At 41.5% G+C, this 22,835-nt stretch overlaps 2 protein-coding genes across 3 annotated transcripts; one reads left to right on the top strand and one right to left on the bottom strand.

Moving 5' to 3' along the window:
• Positions 1 to 6,218: 6,218 nt before the first annotated feature.
• On the bottom strand, positions 6,219 to 21,097 carry OCIAD2 (OCIA domain containing 2). Of its 2 annotated transcripts, none has more exons than XM_027735950.2 (8): positions 20,851 to 21,097; positions 17,506 to 17,630; positions 14,965 to 15,058; positions 14,106 to 14,159; positions 11,235 to 11,282; positions 10,128 to 10,233; positions 8,824 to 8,910; positions 6,219 to 6,430 (listed from the first exon to the last, which is right to left on the bottom strand). In XM_027735950.2, the coding sequence occupies exons 2-7, from the start codon at positions 17,563 to 17,565 to the stop codon at positions 8,829 to 8,831; spliced, it is 444 nt and encodes a 147-aa protein (XP_027591751.1). In that variant the 5' UTR covers positions 17,566 to 17,630; positions 20,851 to 21,097; the 3' UTR covers positions 6,219 to 6,430; positions 8,824 to 8,828. The 2 variants fall into 2 exon arrangements, with proteins under 2 accessions (XP_027591751.1, XP_027591750.1); XM_027735949.2 differs by having other exon boundaries at positions 17,506 to 17,633.
• LOC120324003 (proline-rich proteoglycan 2-like) lies at positions 18,281 to 22,232 on the top strand. The gene is made up of 4 exons (XM_039385230.1): positions 18,281 to 18,336; positions 19,707 to 19,744; positions 20,637 to 21,198; positions 21,713 to 22,232. The coding sequence occupies exons 1-4, from the start codon at positions 18,281 to 18,283 to the stop codon at positions 21,819 to 21,821; spliced, it is 765 nt and encodes a 254-aa protein (XP_039241164.1). The 3' UTR covers positions 21,822 to 22,232.
• Positions 22,233 to 22,835: the final 603 nt, after the last annotated feature.

Below are 22,835 nucleotides of genomic sequence, written 5' to 3' on the forward strand. Positions count from 1 at the left end.
CTTTGTTTTGTGTGAAAGTGATATGCTGGAAACTTCTAATTGTTGTCATGCTTGGTTTGTCGTGTCAGGAATAATACTGAACGGTTCAGGGGGGAAGGGCCGAGGAGCTGAGGCAGACACAGAAGTAACTGTACTTAATTTTTTCAAAACTGTTTCATGGTGCCAGATGTATTTTTAGACCGATGCAGTGACTTGCCCACAGTGGGTTTCTACAGGCACTCAGTTCCAAAGAAAATGATTGAATGAAACTGCAGGTATTTAAACTAGCTACATTTAAGTGCAGAAGGCTGAACCTGACAAACTTTGGTAAAAGCTTGAACAATATTTTGACTTTTAATATCGGGCTCTATCTATTTAGCCTTATTTCTCCATTTGTGCATGTCATGACAAAACCCCCATGTTTGTGGAGAAAAGATCCCAATTAATGGAATACTGTGTTATAATGATCTGTAAGAAAAGAGTTACATTGGCAAAACTATGAAGAGTATTTCCTGCTGTTTACATCACCTGCTCTGTCTCAACCAAAATGTTGCCCTCGCTTATGGATTCTCATATGCTCGCCTGTGCAGTTTCATCTCATAGCATTGTGTTTATTTCAGGGTTTTGGCTATAAGGGAGCAAAAACCATGAGGTTGATAGCATAAAAGCATTCCTGACATCCTTGTTGGAGCTGAAAAATAACTTGCCTACCAAGTTGAAAATTCTCAAAGACTTTATTGATTGAGTGGACTTGCAGAAGAATATCATAAATGAGAAGATAATGGGAGGGGGTACAGAGCAATCAGCTGAAGTGAGGAGGAAAATGGGGAGAAGAGGAGGATGCTTAAAGAGCTAAATACTACTTATAATAATCGAAACAGGGAGATTGCTTTCAGAAAAGCTGATCTTCTAAAAAAATGAATGTGCTAATCAGATGATGAAGTTGTATCAGAAATTTACCTTTTAGAGAATGCTTCTCATGGCTGTGATGGGTGAACTCTGAAAATACAATGTCCACGAGAATTACATTGCTGTGGTGTTCAATGTGCTATTCCAAAGCTGATTAGCTTTATCATGAAAATATTCACAGAGTTTCTTAGTTGTGAGTTATCCTGCAAGTAAGAAGATGTAGAAGATTTAAATGATAATAGGGGAGCAGATTCCTGTGATGGTGCCTTCCTGCAAAGTGTCTTACCTCAAATTAATATTTTTGAGTGGACAAGCACAGCATTTTATATAAATTGTATTAAGAATTTTTTTCCCTTTCTTAGAGGACAAAATAAAAGGCATGCTAATTAATGTTGTTCTACTTGAGGTAACGTTGTGTATACACAGGATTTCTAAATTGAATATAAAGCTTTCATTCTGTTGCATCTAATGTCTCTCAGAGGACATACTTTTTTTTTGTACTTGGTAACAAATTTGGCTTGTCATCAAACAATTTAAAATTCTTTTAACTTGAACTAAATTATTCAGATTAAAAATCTTTAGTGTATAACCTTTGTGTTGCTGTTCTTCCAGTTGCTCAGTGATGATGCAGGACTCCATTTTCAGGATATGCAATCTTACGTGAACAGCTTCTAAACACCAAAATTTTCAATTCATTCATTACAGGGAATGCTATGCATTCTTTTCTACTCACTCCAAACCACAGAGGAAGCACATTTCTAGTGCATTAGATTTTTATTTTTAATTATGAAGCTAAAATTAGTTTCTATATAAATCTAATGCCAAAACAAATAATTTAGTTTGGCTTAATTCTGTAGTTTAAATACAATTGTTAACCTGAACTACTTTATGATAACTAGCATTTTAAAACAGAGCAACTGATTCAGGTAAGGGTGAATTTGGTTGCAGTATCTAATGCCTAAACATCAATGATGGATTATTAACAATGTAAAAAAAAAATTTCTAAGTAAGCTGTGCTAAGTAGAAAACACTTTTGCTGGTACAGCGTCATGCACTCAGTGTATATGGCTGTGTGTTTGCATTGAAGAGCTAAGTGTGTTTTTCAGGGTCCCCTGAGGATTTTATGAAAGACTCCATTCATTTTTCCTCACTTACCCTCTACACGCCAGAGAACGTGCAGCTGTCAACCCCCTTTGAGGCCACACTGCAGACACAAGTCACGCGCCATTCTGTGGGAGCAAGGAGCCCCTCCAGCCTGGGCACGCTCCTGCTGTGCCAGGAGAAGCAGAGGAGAGTGTGGAAGGGGAGAAGGCTGGGCTGGTGGAGCGGCTGGGCTGGTGGAGCAGCTGTCTGACCATGCGGCGGCCGCCCGCTGGAGCTGCCAGCTGTGCAGCAGCGTGGTGTGAAACCCACCGAGACACGGGCAGGCTCTGTGCCTGATAGTGGTCAGAGGCAGCTCCTGAGGCTGCTACTAGATCTGTCGGATCTGTGGAGCTGATTAGGGGAATGGGAGTGAGTAAATGGCAGGCATTTGCTGCTGGGAAAGGTTTCCTATTTGTATTTTGAAGTCCTAGAGATGCAATAGTGTAGCTGGGGCATGTCCAGCCCAACCATGTCTGACCTCAGCCTCCAGCTAGCCAAGGGAAAGGCAGATTTAAAATGTGCCTCTGGGAGGACTTCTTAAAAGGTGTTTCCTGCTTGGAAATACCTGAGCTTGCCAATGTGCCTGAACAACAGAGCGATGCTGCAGAATGCTCAAAATGCACATAAGCGAGAAGTAACACTTAAAAGTTTAGGTAAGTGAGGGTTTTCTATGCAACAAGTTGGAAGTGCCATTGCTCTCAAACAGTCTGTATGTCAAAGACAATGGGAAAAACATCCATTCCCACCTTTGGTACTTTTTTACCCTTCATCTACAGAGAAAGTCACTATACCGTAATTAAAATAATTAAAAGGTGTGTTTTCTCAGGAATCTTGAATCTTGTGCTCTCTGGACATGATGTTCCAGTCTCCATTTCCAGGTATGAGCTAGGTGGAGTTTAGTTCAAGTGGCAAGGCTCTTAACATGTTTTTTCAATAGTTGTAAGAATCACCATAATGGTCACCCTGTCTCCCACACTGACTCATGATCCTTCTAGAAGGAGATCCTTCACCAGGGCACCCTCCTGTCCTTCTCTGATCAGAGCTGAGAAGTTTCCTGACACAAAGGTTTGGATTGCGCAAATGCAGGTGTTTTGCAGCCACCAAGTCTCTGTGTAGGTTGTGCCTTCTGGAACTGTTTTGTTTGCTTCTACCATATCTTGTGTCTAGAATCCCCCCAATGTAATTGTGCTGTATAAAGATGAGTTTCTTTTCTGTTTGCTTTAAATCTTTCCCTGATTTCCCTGAGTGCTGATTAGTTTTGATTTTACAAAACCAGCAATTACTCATTCCCTATTCATCTTTCACATGGTTACGGATATTGTATTCCTCATCTTGAGGTGTTTTCAGCCTGGGAAGTGAATTACCTAATCCCTTTTGTATCTCTGATCATTCTAATTTGTATTTCTCTTTTTCTGTCTCTCAGCTCTGTTGCACACTTTCTGAGCTGCATTGGAAGCACCATAATATTCAAGATGAAAGCATGCCATAGAATTGCTCTGTGCTGTAAGTCTATTTTTTCTCCCACTTTTTTCTCAGGAATTGTTAATGTTCTACTTGCCTTTTGGCTGTCATAGCCCACTGATCTTATGTCATGCAACTATGCAAAACAACTCCCAGGTCTCTGTACTGAGAAAGTCAGAGTAATTTAAAACCAACTGAGTGATGCAGTTAGTATTTTTCCCCATGATATGAAGCTTATTAGTCAGCCTCTCAGTATGGAGTTTTTTTCCCCAGCTCTGTAATTTTGTCATCAAGGAACACTCGTGTTTTCCTTCATCAGATTATCTGTTAATATGTTGACCAGATGTCCCCTAGCATGTCCCCAGAAGGCTTCTCAAGCCTTCTAGATTTTTAACTGGCCTTGAGAAGAGTCTCATTTATTTCCTGAGAATCTAATTTTCTTGAGGGCTTTACTCGGAAAAAAACCCCCAGAACCAAGACTCCAAACTCATACCAAAGTGGCATTGGATTTCCAGAATGTGGAACGACTGCAATACTGATGTCATAAGCTGCATCCCTTTTTTTTTTGGCTCTCTCAAATGGAGTTTCTGTGTGTGATGCCAAAAACAAGTTGGGCAAGTGGGACAACTTACCAGCAGCTCTTTCACTGGTAGAAATGGTCATGAGGAAGAGGTTGCTGCTCCCAAATTAGCGTTGCTGTCAGAGGTACCAGAGTGGTGCCCAAGCCAGCTGCCTCTTCATTCTTCCCCCTTGGCCTGGTCCAGCATGCTGCTGTCATAAATCCTGCCCCACTCCCTTCTCACCAGTCCATCCCAGAGCTCCCCTCCCATTACCTGTCATTTGATAGCACACCCTGTTCTGTCACTCTTCTCTCAAAATGTAATAAGCCCCAGATCTTGTTTTTGATAGGGATTTATAAAAACTCAGATACTGAGCTTTCATCTCCCCTTGATTTCCATTTTTAAGAGAGAATTATAGACCAGCTGGCTTTCCTAGAGTCCAGCTACTAAGGGTTTAAACAGGAATGTGCTGTTTTCAACCTACAATTGCTTTCTCTTCTAAAACACAACATTTATTTTTTTTTAATTTGGAGTGAATACTCTATTGTAAACTGATTTCAAACAGCTAGTACAAACGTTCTCAAAGATAAGAAGTCTATTGCAGTTGTTTGAGGTTAACGTACCCATAGCTTTCCTCTTGGACTAGTCATAATATTTCTAGTCATAATTTCATAAAGCACATTGAGGCTTCCATGCAGCTACTTACTTTACGTATTACAGCTGAAGGATGTATTTTGTTTCCTGATTTTAACAAGTATGTGGACTTCAACTAAACTGTGATATGCCTGAGCACACAGAATCTGACATGAAAGGTCCTCTGTCACACGCATCACTCTCCTCGGCATCACCCGGATGTAGGAATGGCTTACCTCAGATAACCCAGGCATAACTAACCTCGGTGCAGCTTCTTGCTCTTATTTTGACAGCAGATGTCAGATGAAGGGAAAGTAGCTAAGACATGTCACCATACAAGTTTTGCTGGCTATCACAGTACACTCATGACAATTACATTATTTTCACAAAGGAGGTGACTTCTCTGTGGTTGTGTAACCCCTCTCCCTGGAGTCCCTGTGCAAGGCTCTCCAAGGCTTACCTGCCTATACACAGCATCAGCTGTGACACAGCATCGCTGTGCATCCCTGACTCCAATGGCTGAGAAAGAGCTGTGGAAAAATTCTGTAGAAAAGTAAAAAGTGTAAAATAAAAGTCCCTGTTGAGACAGGAGTTCTTAGTAGCTCAAGAATTCAAGAGGCCAAACACCAAGTGGAAAAGTATAAAATCTTATAGGGAAAAAAAGAAAATGGAGTCTAGTCAGTCTAACTCTTCTTCTGCCTTGTGTCTGTCTGGCTAGGAAAGTCTATCCAAGTGCTTTGTCAGGGAGCTGAGTATTCAGTCTAATAGTTTTGTTAAATCCAGAATGTCTTTTGTGTGTAGTAACCATAGTTACTTTATACTCTTCCATACTGTATATCCTGCTTGCAGAATCTCTTTGGATTCAGGTAAGGATGCACAAAGAAGCTAGTTCAAAAGAGGGGCACTAATCACAGGTATAGTATAAAAGGCATAGTATAAAGCAAACAGAAAAACCCCATGAAAGACAGTCTTCATCAACTGACAGTGAAGCCCAAACTTGTCATTGGTGTGCATTTGATTTTCATGTGAATACCATCACTGTGTTTGGGGAAAGTGTCTGCTTTTGATTTCCTGAGATGTTTCATGGAGGTTTGTGTGTCCTGCTGTTCGTAGAGCGCACGTGCCATCTAGGTGTCTTTTTTCATCAACATCTGGTGGCCTCAGATTGTGTACAGACCATAAATTGTTCCAAAATATTGTGTTCATGAATGTGGCACGTGCTTCTGGTATCCCTGGCAAAGTGGACCTTTGTGTAAAACTAGCCTATTAGAAGTTGGTTCAGGACAGTTACTGCAGTGTGACAATACCCTGAACTCCCTAACCAAGGAGTAGCTCAGAGACTGGATAACTGCTTAACTGTGCAAATCATTTAAACATCCTTGCGCTCTTTCTGTTTGACATAGGTGGCAAACATTCCAACACATGGCATTTGGCTTGCTACTTAAAGTCTTGCTACAACCTAAGTACAATAGACAAATTTAATTTTTCAGCACTAAGAGCTAAATTGCACCGAAGAGAGGAAAATAAACCAGATCACGCTGAGAAGAGAGGAGTGTATTTCAAAAAGTGCATTACAAGAAACTGGTATTCAGCATGAATAGAACTATTTTGCAATATGCAACTACTTGAAGCAAGTCAATTTACACTAAATCAAAGCCATAGAATCACCAAATTATTATTTCTTCTCTACAGAAAAGTGCCTTGAAAGAAGCTGGTCCATAAGATCTTTATCGTCTTCACCACATCTGTAAATGGAATAAAAGGACCCATTATTTAGCTGAATGGCACCTTGCTTTCAATGAGAAATGTGCAGCTTCTTGGTGATTTCTCTGAGAATGCTCCGAAGTCCCTGAGGATAAATGACATTACCTTTGGACGCATAAACATGAGTATAATTTTATCTGGGTGGTCCTCCTAGGCATTGCCAGAGCTTGTACCATATGCTTAGCATGGATAGTGGCAAGATGTGCTCAGTAGGGTCTCTGTACCTTTTTAGAGCACAGCATGATAAATTAAGAATTTTTACTTGAATATAAAAGAGGTTTAACAATACAGAAAACAACACAATGCTTACAGTATTTCTTTTCCTAAGTTTCTAAAACCTGTCCATCAAAACTGGTTTCTGGCAAATTCAAAATACCAAACTGGCCCAAATATAATGGCTCTTTCCTTCCAGCAATTAAAACTTCAAAGAAATACACTTACCTTACATTTGGTTTTGGACTAAGTCTCTGACTAAGCTTTCAAGCCCTTTTAAAAACCAAACAAGAAGACCTAAGTTGCTGTTAAAAAGTGCAGCAATCAAGGTCTTTGATGAACATGTGAGCTGGAACAGGAAACAGGTTCCACAGCAGAAATTCCAGGAGGAAAACAAAGAGAGGGGCCTGTGGCATCCTGCATTCTTCCCCTCTTACAGCTGCAATACTCCTTTGTATTTGAGACAATCTGCAATTTATTTAACAGCTAATTGGTACTCATACACGAGATAAATATTGTCAGCTCACAGTGGAAGGTTGAAAAAGAAAATATGTTTGGAGTTAAGGTTCAGCAAGCTGCAGCTCTGACAAACAGCAGAGGTAATTCCCACCATATACATTTGATTCCACTACACAGGTAATTGCCAGTATGTGACTGTCTTCAATGAAATATGCTTTGGGCTCCCTATTTGAAACAGGTGAGGACAGTGGCCTACATAAGCATTTATTTAAGAGAAAATCTTCAAAAGCACTTAATCAGCACAGTAATGCAAGGGCTTAATTAGTTCACAACTGCTGATGGATTGAGGGTATCATTCATTCACAGTTATCTAAGTCTGGCTCACTCCCTGCTTCACACTGGCACTAGCAAGAAACCTTTCAGAAAGGTTTGGGGGCTTTTTTACCCCTTTCCTCACATGGAGCAGTGAGCTGATCTGGCACACCAATTTGCTTCATGATCTCTACAGCTGGCACAAAAGACATGCTGCCCCTTTTGGCAGCAACCCTTTTAGGTGAGGCTAAGCCAAACTGCATTTTCTGCCAGTGGCTGAGCACTTGCAGCACTTGATATAAAACACTCAAGCAGTAACAAAATTGTTTAAAACCAGGACTTTATTCTAATGGCTTCTTTCAGGACAATCCTCACTGCCATAATGTATTGCTGCATAGTAAAAATCCATCTAAATCTCTCTTCTGGGTAAGTAAACAGGTTCTGATAGGATACTCCTCCTTATAGACTGTCTGCAGGCAAGCACTTTAGATTAAGAAAGGGACCATTATCAATATCCTTGACTAAATTCCTACATAATATATGCCAGACTCAATCCAACAATTGCTGCATCAGACTTCTGTTCTGAGCTACACTAACATGGCAAGATTTCAAACAAGCCCTCTGCTCTCCTCTCTTGCAGGCAGCCAAGCTATTTGCAAACACTTTCACACATTCACCTGCCTGTGAGAAATGTAGGCCAGCTTACCACAAGCAGAAAGTGTGAAAATGTTCTTAAAAAGCCCAGCTGCTGGCCTGTTTTTCATAGACAGAGTACAAGTGCCTCTACCTTGCACCCTCTAAATCCTCCTTTTTCGCAAAGGGAACTTTCCCTTTCTGGGGTGAGAACACCACATGAGCCGTGTCCCTTTCCCCACCACTTTTATACTACCCCACTAAAGCTCTAGCTGAACTACAGTACTGGATGCAAAAAACCCACCTCCACCCCCCTCAAATAAACAAACCCACACCCAACTTGTCTGCTTTTAATTCTGAATATTTCAATGCGCTTTTAAACATTAATATAATCCATAATTATTTGATTCTTAAGTAAACAAGTCTGAAATTAAGAGGAGTTATATTTGTTTTCATACAAGCAGTTGTCTAAATTAATTCCACTTAGGTGAATAAGCAATACCCTGCTACAGCTAAAGCAAAAATTCCTCAGAAATGGGGGATTTAAAACTAGCATGAAATGTACGTAAGCTAAAAGTTAAGAAACAAATTTAATTAGAAACCACAGAATAAATAATATTTCCTTGAGTAATGCTCAGATTTTAATCCATTATTAAAATCCATGATTTTCACTATATTGTTCAAAGGTTTCAAAGAAGAATACCACTCAACATGGAAAATAACATGAGAATTTATTTTAAATTTCAAGGTTGCCTACCTGGATTAAGATGCTGAAGGAACTGAACCTTCTTTCTCACTCGATCCCACTTTAGCTTTACATTCCTTGCAAGCATGATGACACTGCCTAAAATATTGAAAGCAAATAAAATATTGAAGAATGTTGCTGGACTTCTTCTAATACAACCAAATAGCACAAAGGTAAAAGTTCTTGACAAAGTAATCTCCTGCCTATATTCCCCAGTTTTTGTAACCGCTTTATGGGACATAAACTGCAAAAGATGACATCTAAATAAACCAGCCAATAAACCCCTATTAATTAGTGTTAATCCCCTTCCAGCAATTGCCCAAATATAACAGGATTTTCTGTGCAGGAAAAGGCAGTCCTTGCCATTGTACTTATGAGCAAACCAAGCAAGGAGCAAGATGTATAACACAAAAGAGGGATGAATAGCCATTTTGTGTAATACCAAGTGAGGAAAGTAATAGCTTTGTTATGGGGGGGGAAAATGCAAGTAGAGAAATAGATGAACAGTGAAGAAGCTTCCCGCTATCAGTCAGGCATTTTTATAAGCATAAACGCTCATGCTGGTCTGGGGAAAAGATGTGGAAAGACAGAGGCGAATGATTTTGTGGATAGGATCTTTGGAAACGTATTTTGCATGTGAAAGGTGCATACCAGAAGCCCTACTGAGAATGCAAAGTAGTACAGGCAGTTGAAGGAGGAGCTTGGAAGGAAGTCAGAGACTGATTTGATGGGAAGGAGCACTTTATGTGAACAATGACTAAAATATGGAGGTACCAGGTGACAGAAGTCAACCATTGAGATCTATCCTACGGTTAGGGTTGCAAAGTAGAAAAAAATACCCTTGCAGTTTGTGCTTTTCATGATTTGGCATGACAGGATGAAGTTAGGTAAAGCCACAGAGGAGGAGGTTGGAATATGGGTTGAGACTGAAATTGCTGTTAAAATACTAGGACGCTGTAAAAAAATCGGTAAGCATATTTGGCCTGCTGGTCTAAAGGAAGACTCAAAAAGCTGAAGTGATAACATGGATGACCTTAGCAGTATGATACTAGATGAAAAGAGAACTAATAACTGGTGTCACATCATACATTAAAGTACAGTAATTTCATTTAAATCATATTCTAATAACACTGAGTTTAATTTGCATTTTCTGAAGAATGTATAGTAGTTTCTAATACTGCCAAACATAGCCTAAGACTTTGAGTAGTACCTCATGACCTGATCACAGAATTTAAATTCCAAGTCTTGCTGCAGATAATTTTTACTGTGTTTTAGACTATTTTGATCTAGGATTAACACTTTAAATAAGCACAAACCTTTTTCGTTGTGGACCAAATGGTGCAATACCACTTTTCTCAAACTTTTTTTGGCATTCTCCAAAGTAGGATATCTTTCCAATAGCAAAACCTAAGACACCAGCAACTATAAAGAGAGATAACAAAACACTGTTAATACAAGAGCTTAAATCAAGAGTCTGCTATTAGCTCATTTTAATCACGACACATTGTATGTCACATGCCTTCTTAAAACATGTCACAAACACATGTGAAGTTATACAGGGATTACAGGCATGATTTCAACAACTACTGAAAACTGGCTACCTAGCGGGAGAGAGAGCAACTGGTCCAAAACAATGCATACAGGAAAAGGGTATAATATTCCTGCATCCAGAAAAAGGATATAATATTTAGAAGAACAGATTGTAGAGGCAGCCCACAGTAAAATTAATTCACAATGTCAGCACTAATTGCCCTTGTTTGCACACCATTGTTTATTTCTAATGATCATACTTTTAACACCGACTTCTCTGGACTTCTAAGAAGCTAGAACATCAGTCTGCCATACTATCACATTGTGGCTTTCACTCCTTACAGAGTCAGAATAAAAGACTACTTCAACATCCTCAAGTTCCTGCTGAGTTTCTGCTGAAGAAGGAATCAATTTTATTTCTTGCTATCTAAGAGCCACCTCACTGTACAGTACAATTTCCATGCTTTTATTTTTCTTTATCAATCCATGTTTATGAATTAGACAGCTGAGATCAACCAAATGAGCGTATGAAAAGGAACATACTATTTTATATATTATAGTAACATGATGCCTTAATACCATAAGCTGTGCTAAGCACAGCTGATCAATGAGGCTGACATAATTTATAAAGCAAAGCTGAGACTGGAGTTTTTAGGAATTTGAAAGGTTGTATTAAGTACATATAAGCTGCTATTGGAAGTGTTTACATTTAAATAGTCTTGTTTCATACATTTATTTTTAAACACATTAGAATTCTGATTTCCTAAAGTGCTGGGGTAACATCTCATAAATTCCAAAAGAGGAAGAGTTTGGAAAGAAATTCAGAGAGATGCATCTACGGTCTGCATATTGCCTGTAAATAAGCTTTCCTTTCAGAATTGGGTACAACTTACTTGCCATCTTGGGATATGGACCAAATCTTGGGCTTGCTGAGAAAATGCCTACAATAAAAGGAAATAGTCAGCAAACTTATTCACTTGAGGAACTCACCAGCACTAAAAACCAAGGCAGTATTCCTCCTACAAGCTTTTGCATTGCTCAAGATGAAGACTGTATGAAAACCTTAGAAGTCCACTAACTCAGATTTCAGAACATCAGAGCACTTTCCATCCCACTAGTTCCTAGTGCATGTGTTTTGAGGCAGTCCTAGAGTCACAGGAGGAAAAGGATCTGGACTTTGCAGGATTCAGTTCAGAGGGTAAACTAACATGAAAACAGCACATCTGCCACTGGTGACACCTGTAGCACTGCAGGAGAAAGAGATGGTGGTGGCTTATGTTTCAGCACAAACCAACCCTGAAAATACAATAGTGAAATTAAATCCCTTACTCAGGATCCAGCTCCCTGTGCTGCAATAAGTATGACAAGACCATTCTTCAGTAGTTTTCTGTGGCTATGGATTAAAACTGTAGCGCTGGTAGCTAGCCTGCTCCTCTGGAGAGGAAAGATCACACATTTTGGCCTTTCAGAGAAGAATAGTGTGCCAAACTAGAAAATAAAAAAATTATCTTTAGCTTTTTCACCAAAATCCATCTTCCCCCAGTTAACCTGAGGAGGTGGAACCAGTATTCCTTCGAGAGCTATGTATCTGGCAGAGGAGTGCTATGCTGTGGAAGAGGGCTCCACACAGCAAGATTACCATGGCAAAGGGAAGGGAAGTGAACACTGGTTGCACTGTTATGTGCATTCAGACAGTAATAATGAGGCTTAGAAGCTCCAGTTTCTTCTAGAGGCAGGGTACTGTGTGCAGCCATAAAAAAGGAGTCTTTAGACAGAGGAGCATTCAGCCTATGTTAAGCACAAGGGCCTTTGCACACTGGCATCTATGTAATTTTAAACTGGGTCTCTTGGGGCAGGAGGAACAAAAGTGTTGTTTGTTTCCAATCAACCCTCCTCTCCAATTGTTGACACACAGTAATGATTATTTAATAAGGCCATTTGTTATCTCACAGCTAATCAGAAACATTCAAGTACAATGAACAGAAACTGAGAAGAGTACCAGGTGCCAGAGGGTGTAGCTACTGAAACAACCCCAGAGCCCTTCCTATCACTGCTCAACCTTTTTTTAATGTAATCCTTTGCCTTCTCTGACATACTCTCCCTTGCTCCTTCCCTCCCTTGTCTGCCTACAAGCTCAGACATTAAGGATGCAATAGGGAACGCACGTCAGCCTCTTGCGGTATTGCTGAGATTTTAGGTTAAGTGGCTGGAACAAAACAAGGGGCTTGCAACCACACACAGTGAGAAATGGATGAACCATTTCCACCACCTCCATTTGCTGTCTCCTACCACCCATCTTTAATAGCCCTGCTTCTTGCTTCAGGTCCTACGATGTTTTTCTTCTCCTGCTGTAACCAGCTGCTGATGCAGGCTGAAGGACTGTCTTACTTGCTCCTGTGGGATATATCCATCTTAGCATTCTTCAAGGTGGATGCCCTTCGCTCTTTACCCAAAGGCTAACCTCAAACTTATAAGTAGCCAAGACCCCCAGCAGGGAAACTCAAGGTGCCATGTGTAGAACCAGGTTCATCCACCACATAAACAGAATACAATTATCTTTTGTGTTAGTCTGCAGATCACAAGCCATCACTATAAAAAGCTCTCTATCTCCTCACTTTGGCAGTATTCCCTGTCCCTTTGCATCAAAGCTGTAGTCATATTGGTACATGGTCACCGTAAAAACATTGCCAGCATTTTTCAAATAAGCCAACAGTGTTATAGGTTAGAAATCCGAGAGGGGGAATTTTTCTTCCCCCTGCCCCCACTGTAGGAAAGATGGAGTTTGAATGGAAAGGGGGGGGGGGCGATTAGCTTTACAAAAGAACCTTCCTAATGGATGGCCCATCAGAGGCTGGGGGGAGAGGGGAGGAGTTTTGGGGGAGGGGTTTGCTGGGCACTTCTCGGAAGGGAGAGATCAGTTTTGATGGGTTCTCTCTCTGGGACCGAGATGGGGATCTTTGTGCGGGCATTTTTGGAGAAAAGGCCTGGAAGCCGGTCTTTCTGGCTTTTCGTCCTGGTGAGGCCTGACCACCGGCCTCGGTCGGCTCGCACGCGGCCTCGTGACTCCAGCCGGGACCTACTGGGTTTTCATCGGAGAGTTGTGTGCTCACTTGGAGAAAAGGAGGAGCCTTGAGACACCATCTCAACAGTGAGTTCCGTGGGGGGTGGACTGTTTTCCTTTCCCCCTTCTCCCATTGGGGGGAGGGTCCCCATTTTCCTTTCGGCTTCTCCCGCGACCCGAGACCACCCCCAGACCCCTCCCCGCGTGGTGGCACCCAGAGTCCAACAGCGCCCCCTGCAGGCCAACACTGAGAACTGCAGGCCCTGCACCTCCAGCGACCCAACAGCGCCCCCTGCAGGCCACGATTAGGACTGCGCTAAAGGACAGAGAAGTGTTCGTTCAGACTTGTTTTTTCATAGTCATATTGGTACATGGTCACTGTAAGAATATTGCCAGCATTTTTCAATAAAGCCAACAGTTAGAGCTACAGTACTGATTCTGATGCCTCTGCTCAGGCTGTACAATAACCTGTCCTACAATTTGCCCCAGTGAAGACTCTACTCAAATGCATGTGATCATGGTGACAGAATCCAGCCACCAGTCTTTGGATTTGCGAATTCAGTTTTCAGTTCATGCTCTTTCAAAAGAATGACTGTGGCAACGCATATATAATGATCAAATCACTCTAACAATGATGGTGATGAGTAAGAGGAATATTGATCTTGAAAAACAGCACTTTAATAATGTACTTTTTTATCTTTACCTTTTGAGATTAGCCCCTGGGTGACAAGCATGCTCCCGAGAGACAAAGGAAGAGCTGTGAAAATAAAAAGGAGGTGAGTAGCTGGTATCAGCCAAAATTTGTATTTGGTAAATACTTTACTCTCTTATACGTTACATGTTTTATATGTTTCTAATGTTAAACACATTACATTAACTTTGCCTACTGTCCTAATCACTTATTACATATGTTCATTCAGATTACATTCTCTTCAAAGCAAGAATGTGCTCACACAGTGCCAGACATCAGCCATGTTGTAACATCTGGAGCTAATGCATTATGTATACTTATTAAATAATAGTTTCCATAATCTGAATAACTCCTCTCACTACTGCAGCACTAGAAATGTCAGCAGCGCCGATGAAATGCTGAAATCCTTTTCAATATTCTCCATTCAGAAAATATGTAATTTAGATACAAACTGACGTGGTGGACTTAAAAGGCACTAAAACACTGAGTAACTAATCTTTCAGATGTCCTAATACCTGAAGAATGTCACAAATCCAAGACACATAGCCATGCCTGCCTTCCATTCAAAGGCAAGAACAAGTACATAACAAAGTAAAACATTCCTAAGGTGGTTGTATTAATGGACCTCAAGAATAGAACTAACTCTACAATTGTTAAAGAAAGTTCATATTAAACAAGAGTTTAATTCAACCACCCTTACTTACAATGATTATGCAAATAATTCCATTAACTCTATAATAACACAATGCTTAACTTAACCTAACAGAGTTAGCCCACAACAATATTCTGATAAAAAAGCATTTTGCAGTCAGTTTTGCATATGTACATCAAGTCATTCTCAGTGTGGTAAGAATAACTTTGGATCACCCACCTCTGTACCAGAAACTTTCCTGTTTGCATTCCTTACGGATCCTTGCAAATTCTCCAGCATCTTGAATTTGGGAGGTGGGGCAAAAGAACATTGGCTGAAAGCATAAACCTGGATTAGTTTACTGAACTTAATTGCTCAGGAAGAAAAAAAAAATAAAGAAGATAAATTATTTTAAAAAACCCAAATACAATACAATGCAAAAAACAACCAACCAAGCAAAACTCCTTATTCTGTTCTAGGCAGTGTGATGAAATACTTGATACCCCAATACAGACACAGAAAGAACTACACAGGTTTTATGTTAAAACCACTCACCCTGTTGGTCTGTTTTCCTAAAATAGCTCAGCTGCTGCTTACCCCAGAAGCATATTGCTTTATTTCTGCTAGTCATTTCATTCTCATGAGCTACCTCATCTTTCTGGGAAAGAAATGACAGGAAATAAAGGCAGAGTGGCAGTTTCCAAAAATGAAATTCTGCCCCATACTTCAGAAGTCAACTGAAGTTCAGTAAGAGCAGATTTTCCAAGTATTCAGAAGAGGGTCAACATAAACTCCACCAGATTCCCCACTTGCAGAACTTTCTGAGCAGTTTAAATGTATTCATGGCATTAACTGAACTCAATTACACTGGCTTCACCCTTATAATAATTAGCTCACCAACAGACTCCTTTTAGGTTAACAGTAGCTCTTCTTTTCCCCATTTTGATTGTGAGAAAAAAGTGCCAGTATTCTCTCCTGCATTCTGCCATCCAGGGTATTGACATGCAGGTAGAAGTAGATTATTTTTCTTTAAGAAAAGACTCGGTTATGAGTGTTAGCACTTGCAGTATCATTACTGGACATCTGAAACATATGGGTGTACTGGTTTGGACTGGGAAAGAGTTTATTTTCTCCATAGTAACTGGTATGGTGCTAGGTTTTGGATTTGACCAAACCAGTGCTGGTAATATAGGGTTGTCTTAGCTACTGCTGAGCAATGCTTACGCAGAGTGAAGACCTCTTCTGTTTCTCAGGCTGCCCCACCAGCAAATGGGCTGGGGGTGCACAAGAATTTGGGAGGGGACACAGCTGGGACAGTGGACCCCAACTGACCCAAGGGATATTTCATATCTTATGATGTGCTCAGCAAAAAAAGCTGGGGAAAGAAGGAGTTGTCATTAAGTTAAAATTAATTGAAATTTTAACATTTTTCTGTAAAAACATCACATCTACAAACACACTTTTTCCTGAAAGCAAACATCACAGAACAAGCAGTGCCTTGGGAAAAAGGGCACATTCATCTCTTACAAGATTCTATCTCATTTTATGCCTGACTGATCCATGATTTTGTAACCATAATAATGAAATGCATTTATTGGCCACAACCACGGGTTTCATATTTTAGCTAATTAATATCTCAGTCCTTCTTCAAGCACTGCTCCTATGGAAGTTAATGGTAGTTCTGCTTGGATAAACAGTACAGAAATGACTCCACCCCAGACCGTAGAGAACCACTCCCAACTGGTTTCAGAGCAAAGTCACAGCAAATAGAGTAAAGTCCAAACAGGCTGAGTGAAAGGTAAGGAAATGAGTGTCAGGGCCCTACGTGCACCAACAGGCTTTGCAATCTTTCTGCCTGCATACACACCCTGCCAGGGGTTTAGTTGCTTGGGTTTAAAGTCAGCCCTAACAGTTGGCACAGTTGTGTAACACTTAATCAGGTTGCTGTGAAAACAGCAAAGCTGGGAGAAAGAACTGCAAGAAGCTTTGCCCAAGGCCTCTGCCCTTTGGCTCAGGAGCTGCATATAAGCCCTAACTGTGTTGTAGGGCCTGTACCTGGCCCTTTACCATGAAGATCCTTACCTTGCCTTGCTAACTTCATCTTCTGGCGTACCATAAGACTTGCCTTATTCCTATGGAATGGCCTGCCAATCACTGAACTGACTGTAGGCTGTCCCTGGTCAACATCATTGGATTTGCTCTCCTCCTCTATTTTGGGTACTGTGGGACTGCGCTCCTTATCTCTGAGGTCCCAGCCCTTGCTGCCTTGCTGTCACTCATGACGCCAAGGTCACCTTTCCTTGCAGAAAAAAAAAACAACCACTTTTGCTGCCCTCTGGTAAAGACTGATTAGCAACAAGGTCATACCACATATTAATTCCTCGATTTCTCCATCGGAGGAAAATGCTCATCTTCTGTACAGCTGGAGGGCAGATTTTTGTGCAGTACTGTTCCCTTCTCCCCTTCTGAATACTCAGACACACACATGCACAGCTTGATGGGGACGGGTTATACTGGCCCTGTACTCACACACTACGGCTCTGCCAGTTCATAACTAGTTTAACTAACATAGCATAAATCAGGGCCTTAACCTTAAGACTCAAAACTCCTATCCCTCTGAGCATACTGAACCTGGAAAAATAACACATAGCCCTTCTTCTCTTCATTTATATGCTTAACCTAACCGACATCTGTTTCTGTCTTCAATAAAAGCAATTGAGGCAAAATCCCAGTTATTCACTAGCAATAGAATCAAAATAAAAGGGAGGAAACCCAACTTACCCACTTAGATTGCTTTATTGGAGGTATCTGACTTTTCTCTTGGACTGCTTCAGAAGACATTGTCTCTTTCCTTGTACTCCTTGTTCACCAGAAGCTCCGCGTTTTATGCTCGGCTACTTCTCTTTCTGCTATGTACAAAGGTAAAAGAACAAACTATCATACTGATACTATAAGTTCAATGTTCATCTAGAAATAAAAATGACGAAGTTGAAAGGAGTGTATTTTTGATAGCAGAGAACATACAGTCACCTGATATGCAGTTCACTCACTTATCAGCAACACAGAGTTCTGTGTAACCCAACTCAAACATGCTGAGTCATGACCTAACACAGCATGCTTGGTGATAGAGAAATGAGAATAAATGTGAGCAAGTCATCAAAAACCTTTCTAATTTTTATTGCAGGTCAAAAAATAGCTTCTTTAGTGTGCTGTCCGGAATTACTGCACTGCTTCAATCCTCACTGCTGTCATCTAAAGTCTGGATTACACAGGACCCACAAAGCAAGCTTATGGCAAACCACATTTGCATTTTTCCAAAAAACACTATCCAGCTACAAACACCCTTAAAAAAAATTAATCTAGAAGCATAAATAGATTCCAAAGAGTTTTAGAGTTGCAGTCTTCCATGCCTGAGAATTGGGATACTAGGGAAAAGCAAGAAGGAATCCCATTTATTTCTAAACTGTGATTTTTACCTAGCACTTTGCTGCATGGTCTGGCATTTTATTTATCAACATATAGGGCACTGCTGCTTTCCCAAAAGTACTCTCTGAGAATGGTGGCACTGAGCAAGGCTAAAGTGACTGTGAAGGGCAGAGTTAAACAGAAAAGGTAAGCAATAATTTAATAAGCTAGGGGTTTTTTGCATTCATAATATTACCATATAAACCACTTTCTGCACTTATCTTGGAGTCAGTTACACAGCTATAAAGTTCAAACAATGTCTGCTTCACACACACTATATATTCAGACAGCAAAGCTTAAATAATGGAACAGAAGCAACACTACCTCCTCTCTTCCCTTGGTAAAAAAAAAGTCAATTAACTATTGCATTCACACCAATTTTCACTTTATTCTCAGATACTTGCAAAAGTGACAGTGACCACCGTGTCTTTGAAAAAACTTAGGTTTGAAAATAGACATAACATCAGGAAAGCTCACAGCTCTACATTGTCTGCCTCAATCTGAGAGCAATTTAATTTCCATCAGTCTCTCGTCACTTAACGCAAAAAAAGGACATAGAAGATGAGAAAAATGCATAAAACTTTAAAGAGGTTTGTGTCAACCAAAGATCAATCAAATTTTTTTATTCTTATTTGCTTTCTTATCTACTCACAAAACCTACTTGTGTAGATGGCTGCATAAAAATAATCACTGGAAACAGTTTCTAATTGCTGCAATAGATTTAAAGTGCTTATCTTTTTCACAAGGATAAAAAAGCTGAGTCACTGGAGAAAAATAAATAAAATAAGCCAAAAGAAAAAAACAAAGGAGTATAAGCTAAGATTATAAAAATTTGCAGCTTGCCATTTACCTCCTGTATTGTCTTCAGCATACATTTCTCCTGAATCATAAGTTATTCAACTACGCTACTGCTTCAACATAACAAAGAATCTCAAAAATATTTAGCCCTTTAAGCAGCCTCCTGGTACATCTCCCACATGGGATGAAAGCTGAAAGCTACACTGGCAAGAATGAAACAAAGAGACAAAGTTAAGGTCATCAAAATACTATGTAACTGAATTATTAATATTCATACTTAGTAGACTGAGGAATGTAAAAGTGTTCCAGTATTTTGAGGCCCTATGTCTCGGAAAGACAACCGTCATCCCAAAAAATAACTTTATTTGCATTAACCTACTAAAGAAATGTAGCTTTCTTGTAATTTTCTGTAATACTTATTACTGTTTTCTCAACGTACATATGTAATTCTTAGGGTAACAATTAACTGTATATTCTCTTAGCTGCCTTAAGAAGAATTCTCAAAGATGTTATTCTTCTGTTTAACTGAAATACCTATGGATCATTTATTCATCTACAGAAGAAAAGGCTAATATCAGGCTCCTGAAAGATCTCATGGTTTCAGTACTTCTAACTGCATGATAAAGAAGCAGTATCCAAGAAGATAGCTAAGTTTTTCAAGTGTGAGAATTGTCAACTTCACATACTCCGTTTACAACAAGACCCCTCCTTCCAAACAGGAATGGTGATGACGTAATAGGGTTACTTGGGAGAGAAGGTGGGAGCCAAAACTGCATGTGTTAACTGGTCCCTGCAGCGGCCTGTGATCTGCAGTGAACACTGGACATCTGCCCAAGGCAAGCACCACTCATCACTGAGACAGCTCATCAGGACTTCAGAAAGGCGCTTTGAGGACTGTGTCCGTTGTGAAGAACGGGGGAAGATTCACCATGATGTTTCACACCCCTCTGAACTGGCTCTTTGTTTTAAATCCAGGCTCTTATTTCAATGAGAGTCTATAGAGCAGCTGCACTAGGTCTTCAACGAAAAGCTCCCTACCAGCACCTGTGCCCACAGCAGGGAGCAGAGGAACGCTCCACATTTGTCTGGCCGTGCCTCCACAGCAGCTGCTCAGTGCCCTCACCCTGGGTACAGCACACCCGGCCAGCACAGGGTATTGCTTTCACTGCATCACAGAATCATTTAGGTTGGAAAAGACCTCTGAGATCATCGAGTCCAACCTTTGACTGATCACCAACATATCAACTAGACCACGGCACCAAGTGCCCCGTCCAGTCCTTCCTTAAACACCTCCAGGGATGGTGACTCAGCCACCTCCCCGGGCAGCCCATTCCAATGTCTAATCACCCTTTCCGTGGAGAAGTTCTTCCTGACGTCCAACCTAAACCTCTCCTGGCGCAGCTTGAGGCCATTTCCTCTTGTCCTGTCACTAGTTGCCTGGGAGAAGAGGCCAAGCCCCACCTGGCTGCAGCCTCCTTTCAGGTAGTTGTAGAGAGCGATAAAGTCTCCCCTGAGCCTCCTCTTCTCCAGGTTGAACGATCTAAGCTCGCTCAGCCGCTCCTCACAGGACTTGTGCTCTAGTCCCCTCACCAGCCTCGTTCCCCTTCTTTGGACACGCTGCAGCACCTCAGTGTCCTTTCTGAATTGAGGGGGCCCGTCCCCGGCGCTGGGACAAGGGGCGAGGGGCCCGGCGCTGGCAGGAAATGCCCCACATGAGCCGTCGCCTGCCCCGGGCCGGCTGTCGAGAGACACACCCCGGCCTGCCCCCGCCGCGACGCCGGAGAAATCTGGCCCCGCGGAGCTCAGCCCCTCCGGCAGAGAAAGCAGGAGGACAGCGCTCCACCGGTCCCAAGCAGCGCTTACCTTTCTCGGGCCGCCGGAGAAAGCGGAAGGAAGTGGCCCCGCCCGGCCAGCCCCGGAAGACTGTGAGGGGGCCCGGCTGCGTCGGAGCCGTGGCCGGGCGGGGAGCGGCTACGGCCCGCGCCTGCGTCTGCTTCCCTGGAGCAGCGCCGACCCACCGCCACCTCCCGGTCTCGCTGCCGGGCTCCACCGCCACCTCCCGGCTGCCGGCCGCAGGGACCAGCCCGCAGTGCCCCGCTTGGCTCCCCTCACGCCCCGGCCCCTCGGCCCTGCCAGCGTCTCCTACTACATGAGCCGTTCTCGCCCCCCCGTGGTCTGTTCCAGCAGGCGAACAGCGAGCGCGTCGAGAAGGTTCCGCGTTCTCGTATTTCCTGAATGACGTTCTTAACGCTTTTTTAGCAAGGGTGTTTGTTAATGAAGTTAACAGAACCATTAGGGTTGGAAGGGACCTCTGGAGATCATCTGGTCCAACCCCCCTGCCGAGGCAGGGTCACCTACAGCAGGTGACACAGGAACTTGTCCGGGGGGGGTTGGAATGTCTCCAGACAGGGAGACTCTGTGACCTCCCTGGGCAGCCTGTTCCTGTGCTCTGCCACCCTCAATGTAAAGTTCTTCCTCATGTTGAGGTGAAATTTCGTATATTTTAGTTTATGGCCATTGCTCCTCATCCTGTCGCTGGCACCATCCTTTTGACACCTGCCTTTGAGCTGTTTTGATGCACTAATGAGATCCCCTCTCAGTCTTCTCTAGACTAAACATGCACAGCTTCCTCAATCTTTCCTCATAAGAGAGATGCTCCAGACCCCTAATCATTCTTCTAGCTCTCCACTAGACCTTCTCCAGTAGGTCCTTGTCTTTCTTGTAGTGAGGAACCACATGGTGCTGGAGGCTGTCCCATGAATATTTTTTCTGGAAATGAAATCTTGTTCTTTAAAGAAGAAGTGACAAGATCTATTTTGACCATGTTGGAGTGAAAAGCCCTGCTTATCTGCTTTGATTTTAATACTATGATGCTTATGTAAGTATATAAATAAATTTTAATATTAGCAAGAAGAAAATTAAACAAATAAAAAAGGCACTTTCATCAATCAAAAATAATTTTGCAAGAAAAAGTTATCCTGAAAATGTCAGTTGGGGGGGTGTTCCTCTAGGAATACTGAAAAAATTGTTCCACTTTCTCTGAAATTAAAAATGCAATGCCCTTCTTTAAGGATAAGCTTTCTAAAGCAAGGAATGTAAACATGAATTTTATTTTGTATTTTGTCTTTCATAAAAAAGTCTCCATTTCTGTTCCGCTTTGCTTTGGTTTTTCACAGTGAAACATAATAGTTTTAGAGTATCCTAAATGGTGATATGACACCTCAGTACTTATGAAATCAACAGCTTGTGGGATCACCATTAAACTTTCTCCTTTTACATGACTTTGGCATCTCAGTTTAATAGTAAGCATAAGTCATGGTTTATTTTCTTGAGTCCAAAAAAGCTTTCAGCTTCCAGAAGTCTTGGCTACTTGAAGCCCCTTTCACCAGACTATTCTCCTACCCTTGCCTGACAAACCAGAGGATTGGGCTTTGCTGCTGCATGATGTGCTTTTCACGTGGAGGTTGGGCGGGAATGATGTCCTAAAAGAAGTCTTAAAAGTGTACCTAATAGCTCATGTGCTCTAAAATGTATTCTTGAAATCATATGTAAAACTGGCCGCATTGTATTCTGAAAAATACAATACACGAGGAAATCCCATGTGGGGAGAGTACTTAATAACCTTCTTAACTGGTAACAGTTAAGAATAACAGCTTAAACTGGACATAAAGTGAAAGAGCACTGGAATGACAATTTCCTCATGAGGCATATGCGTGCCTGGCGATAGTGATTGCCTAGGGACAGGACTGTTTGGATTCTTGCAACTTCCTGTGCAAAATTGCCTATTAAAAATTCGGGTTAAACTTCCTTTTAATTTTAACTTTAAAGTTGGTTATCACAATTGAATA

Source organism: Pipra filicauda, unplaced genomic scaffold (assembly GCF_003945595.2).
Source record: "Pipra filicauda isolate LSUMZ 115617 unplaced genomic scaffold, ASM394559v2 scaffold116_size3395265_pilon, whole genome shotgun sequence".
Classification (NCBI taxonomy): Eukaryota; Metazoa; Chordata; class Aves; order Passeriformes; family Pipridae; genus Pipra; species Pipra filicauda.

Bases quoted from the DNA above. Each gene is read 5' to 3' on its own strand.
- OCIAD2 (XM_027735950.2), bottom strand. From the start codon at position 17,565: ATGTCTTCTGAAGCAGTCCAAGAGAAAAGTCAGATACCTCCAATAAAG. The intron at 14,160-14,964 runs GTGGGTGATCCA...TTATTTTCACAG, and splicing joins GGAAAGTTTCTGGTACAGAG to CTCTTCCTTTGTCTCTCGGG. The intron at 10,234-11,234 runs GTAAGTTGTACC...CTCTCTTTATAG, and splicing joins TCCATATCCCAAGATGGCAA to TTGCTGGTGTCTTAGGTTTT.
- LOC120324003 (XM_039385230.1), top strand. From the start codon at position 18,281: ATGGTGGCACTGAGCAAGGCTAAAGTGACTGTGAAGGGCAGAGTTAAA. The intron at 18,337-19,706 runs GTAAGCAATAAT...CCTTCCAAACAG, and splicing joins GGCAGAGTTAAACAGAAAAG to GAATGGTGATGACGTAATAG. The intron at 19,745-20,636 runs GTGGGAGCCAAA...TTCTGAATTGAG, and splicing joins AGGGTTACTTGGGAGAGAAG to GGGGCCCGTCCCCGGCGCTG.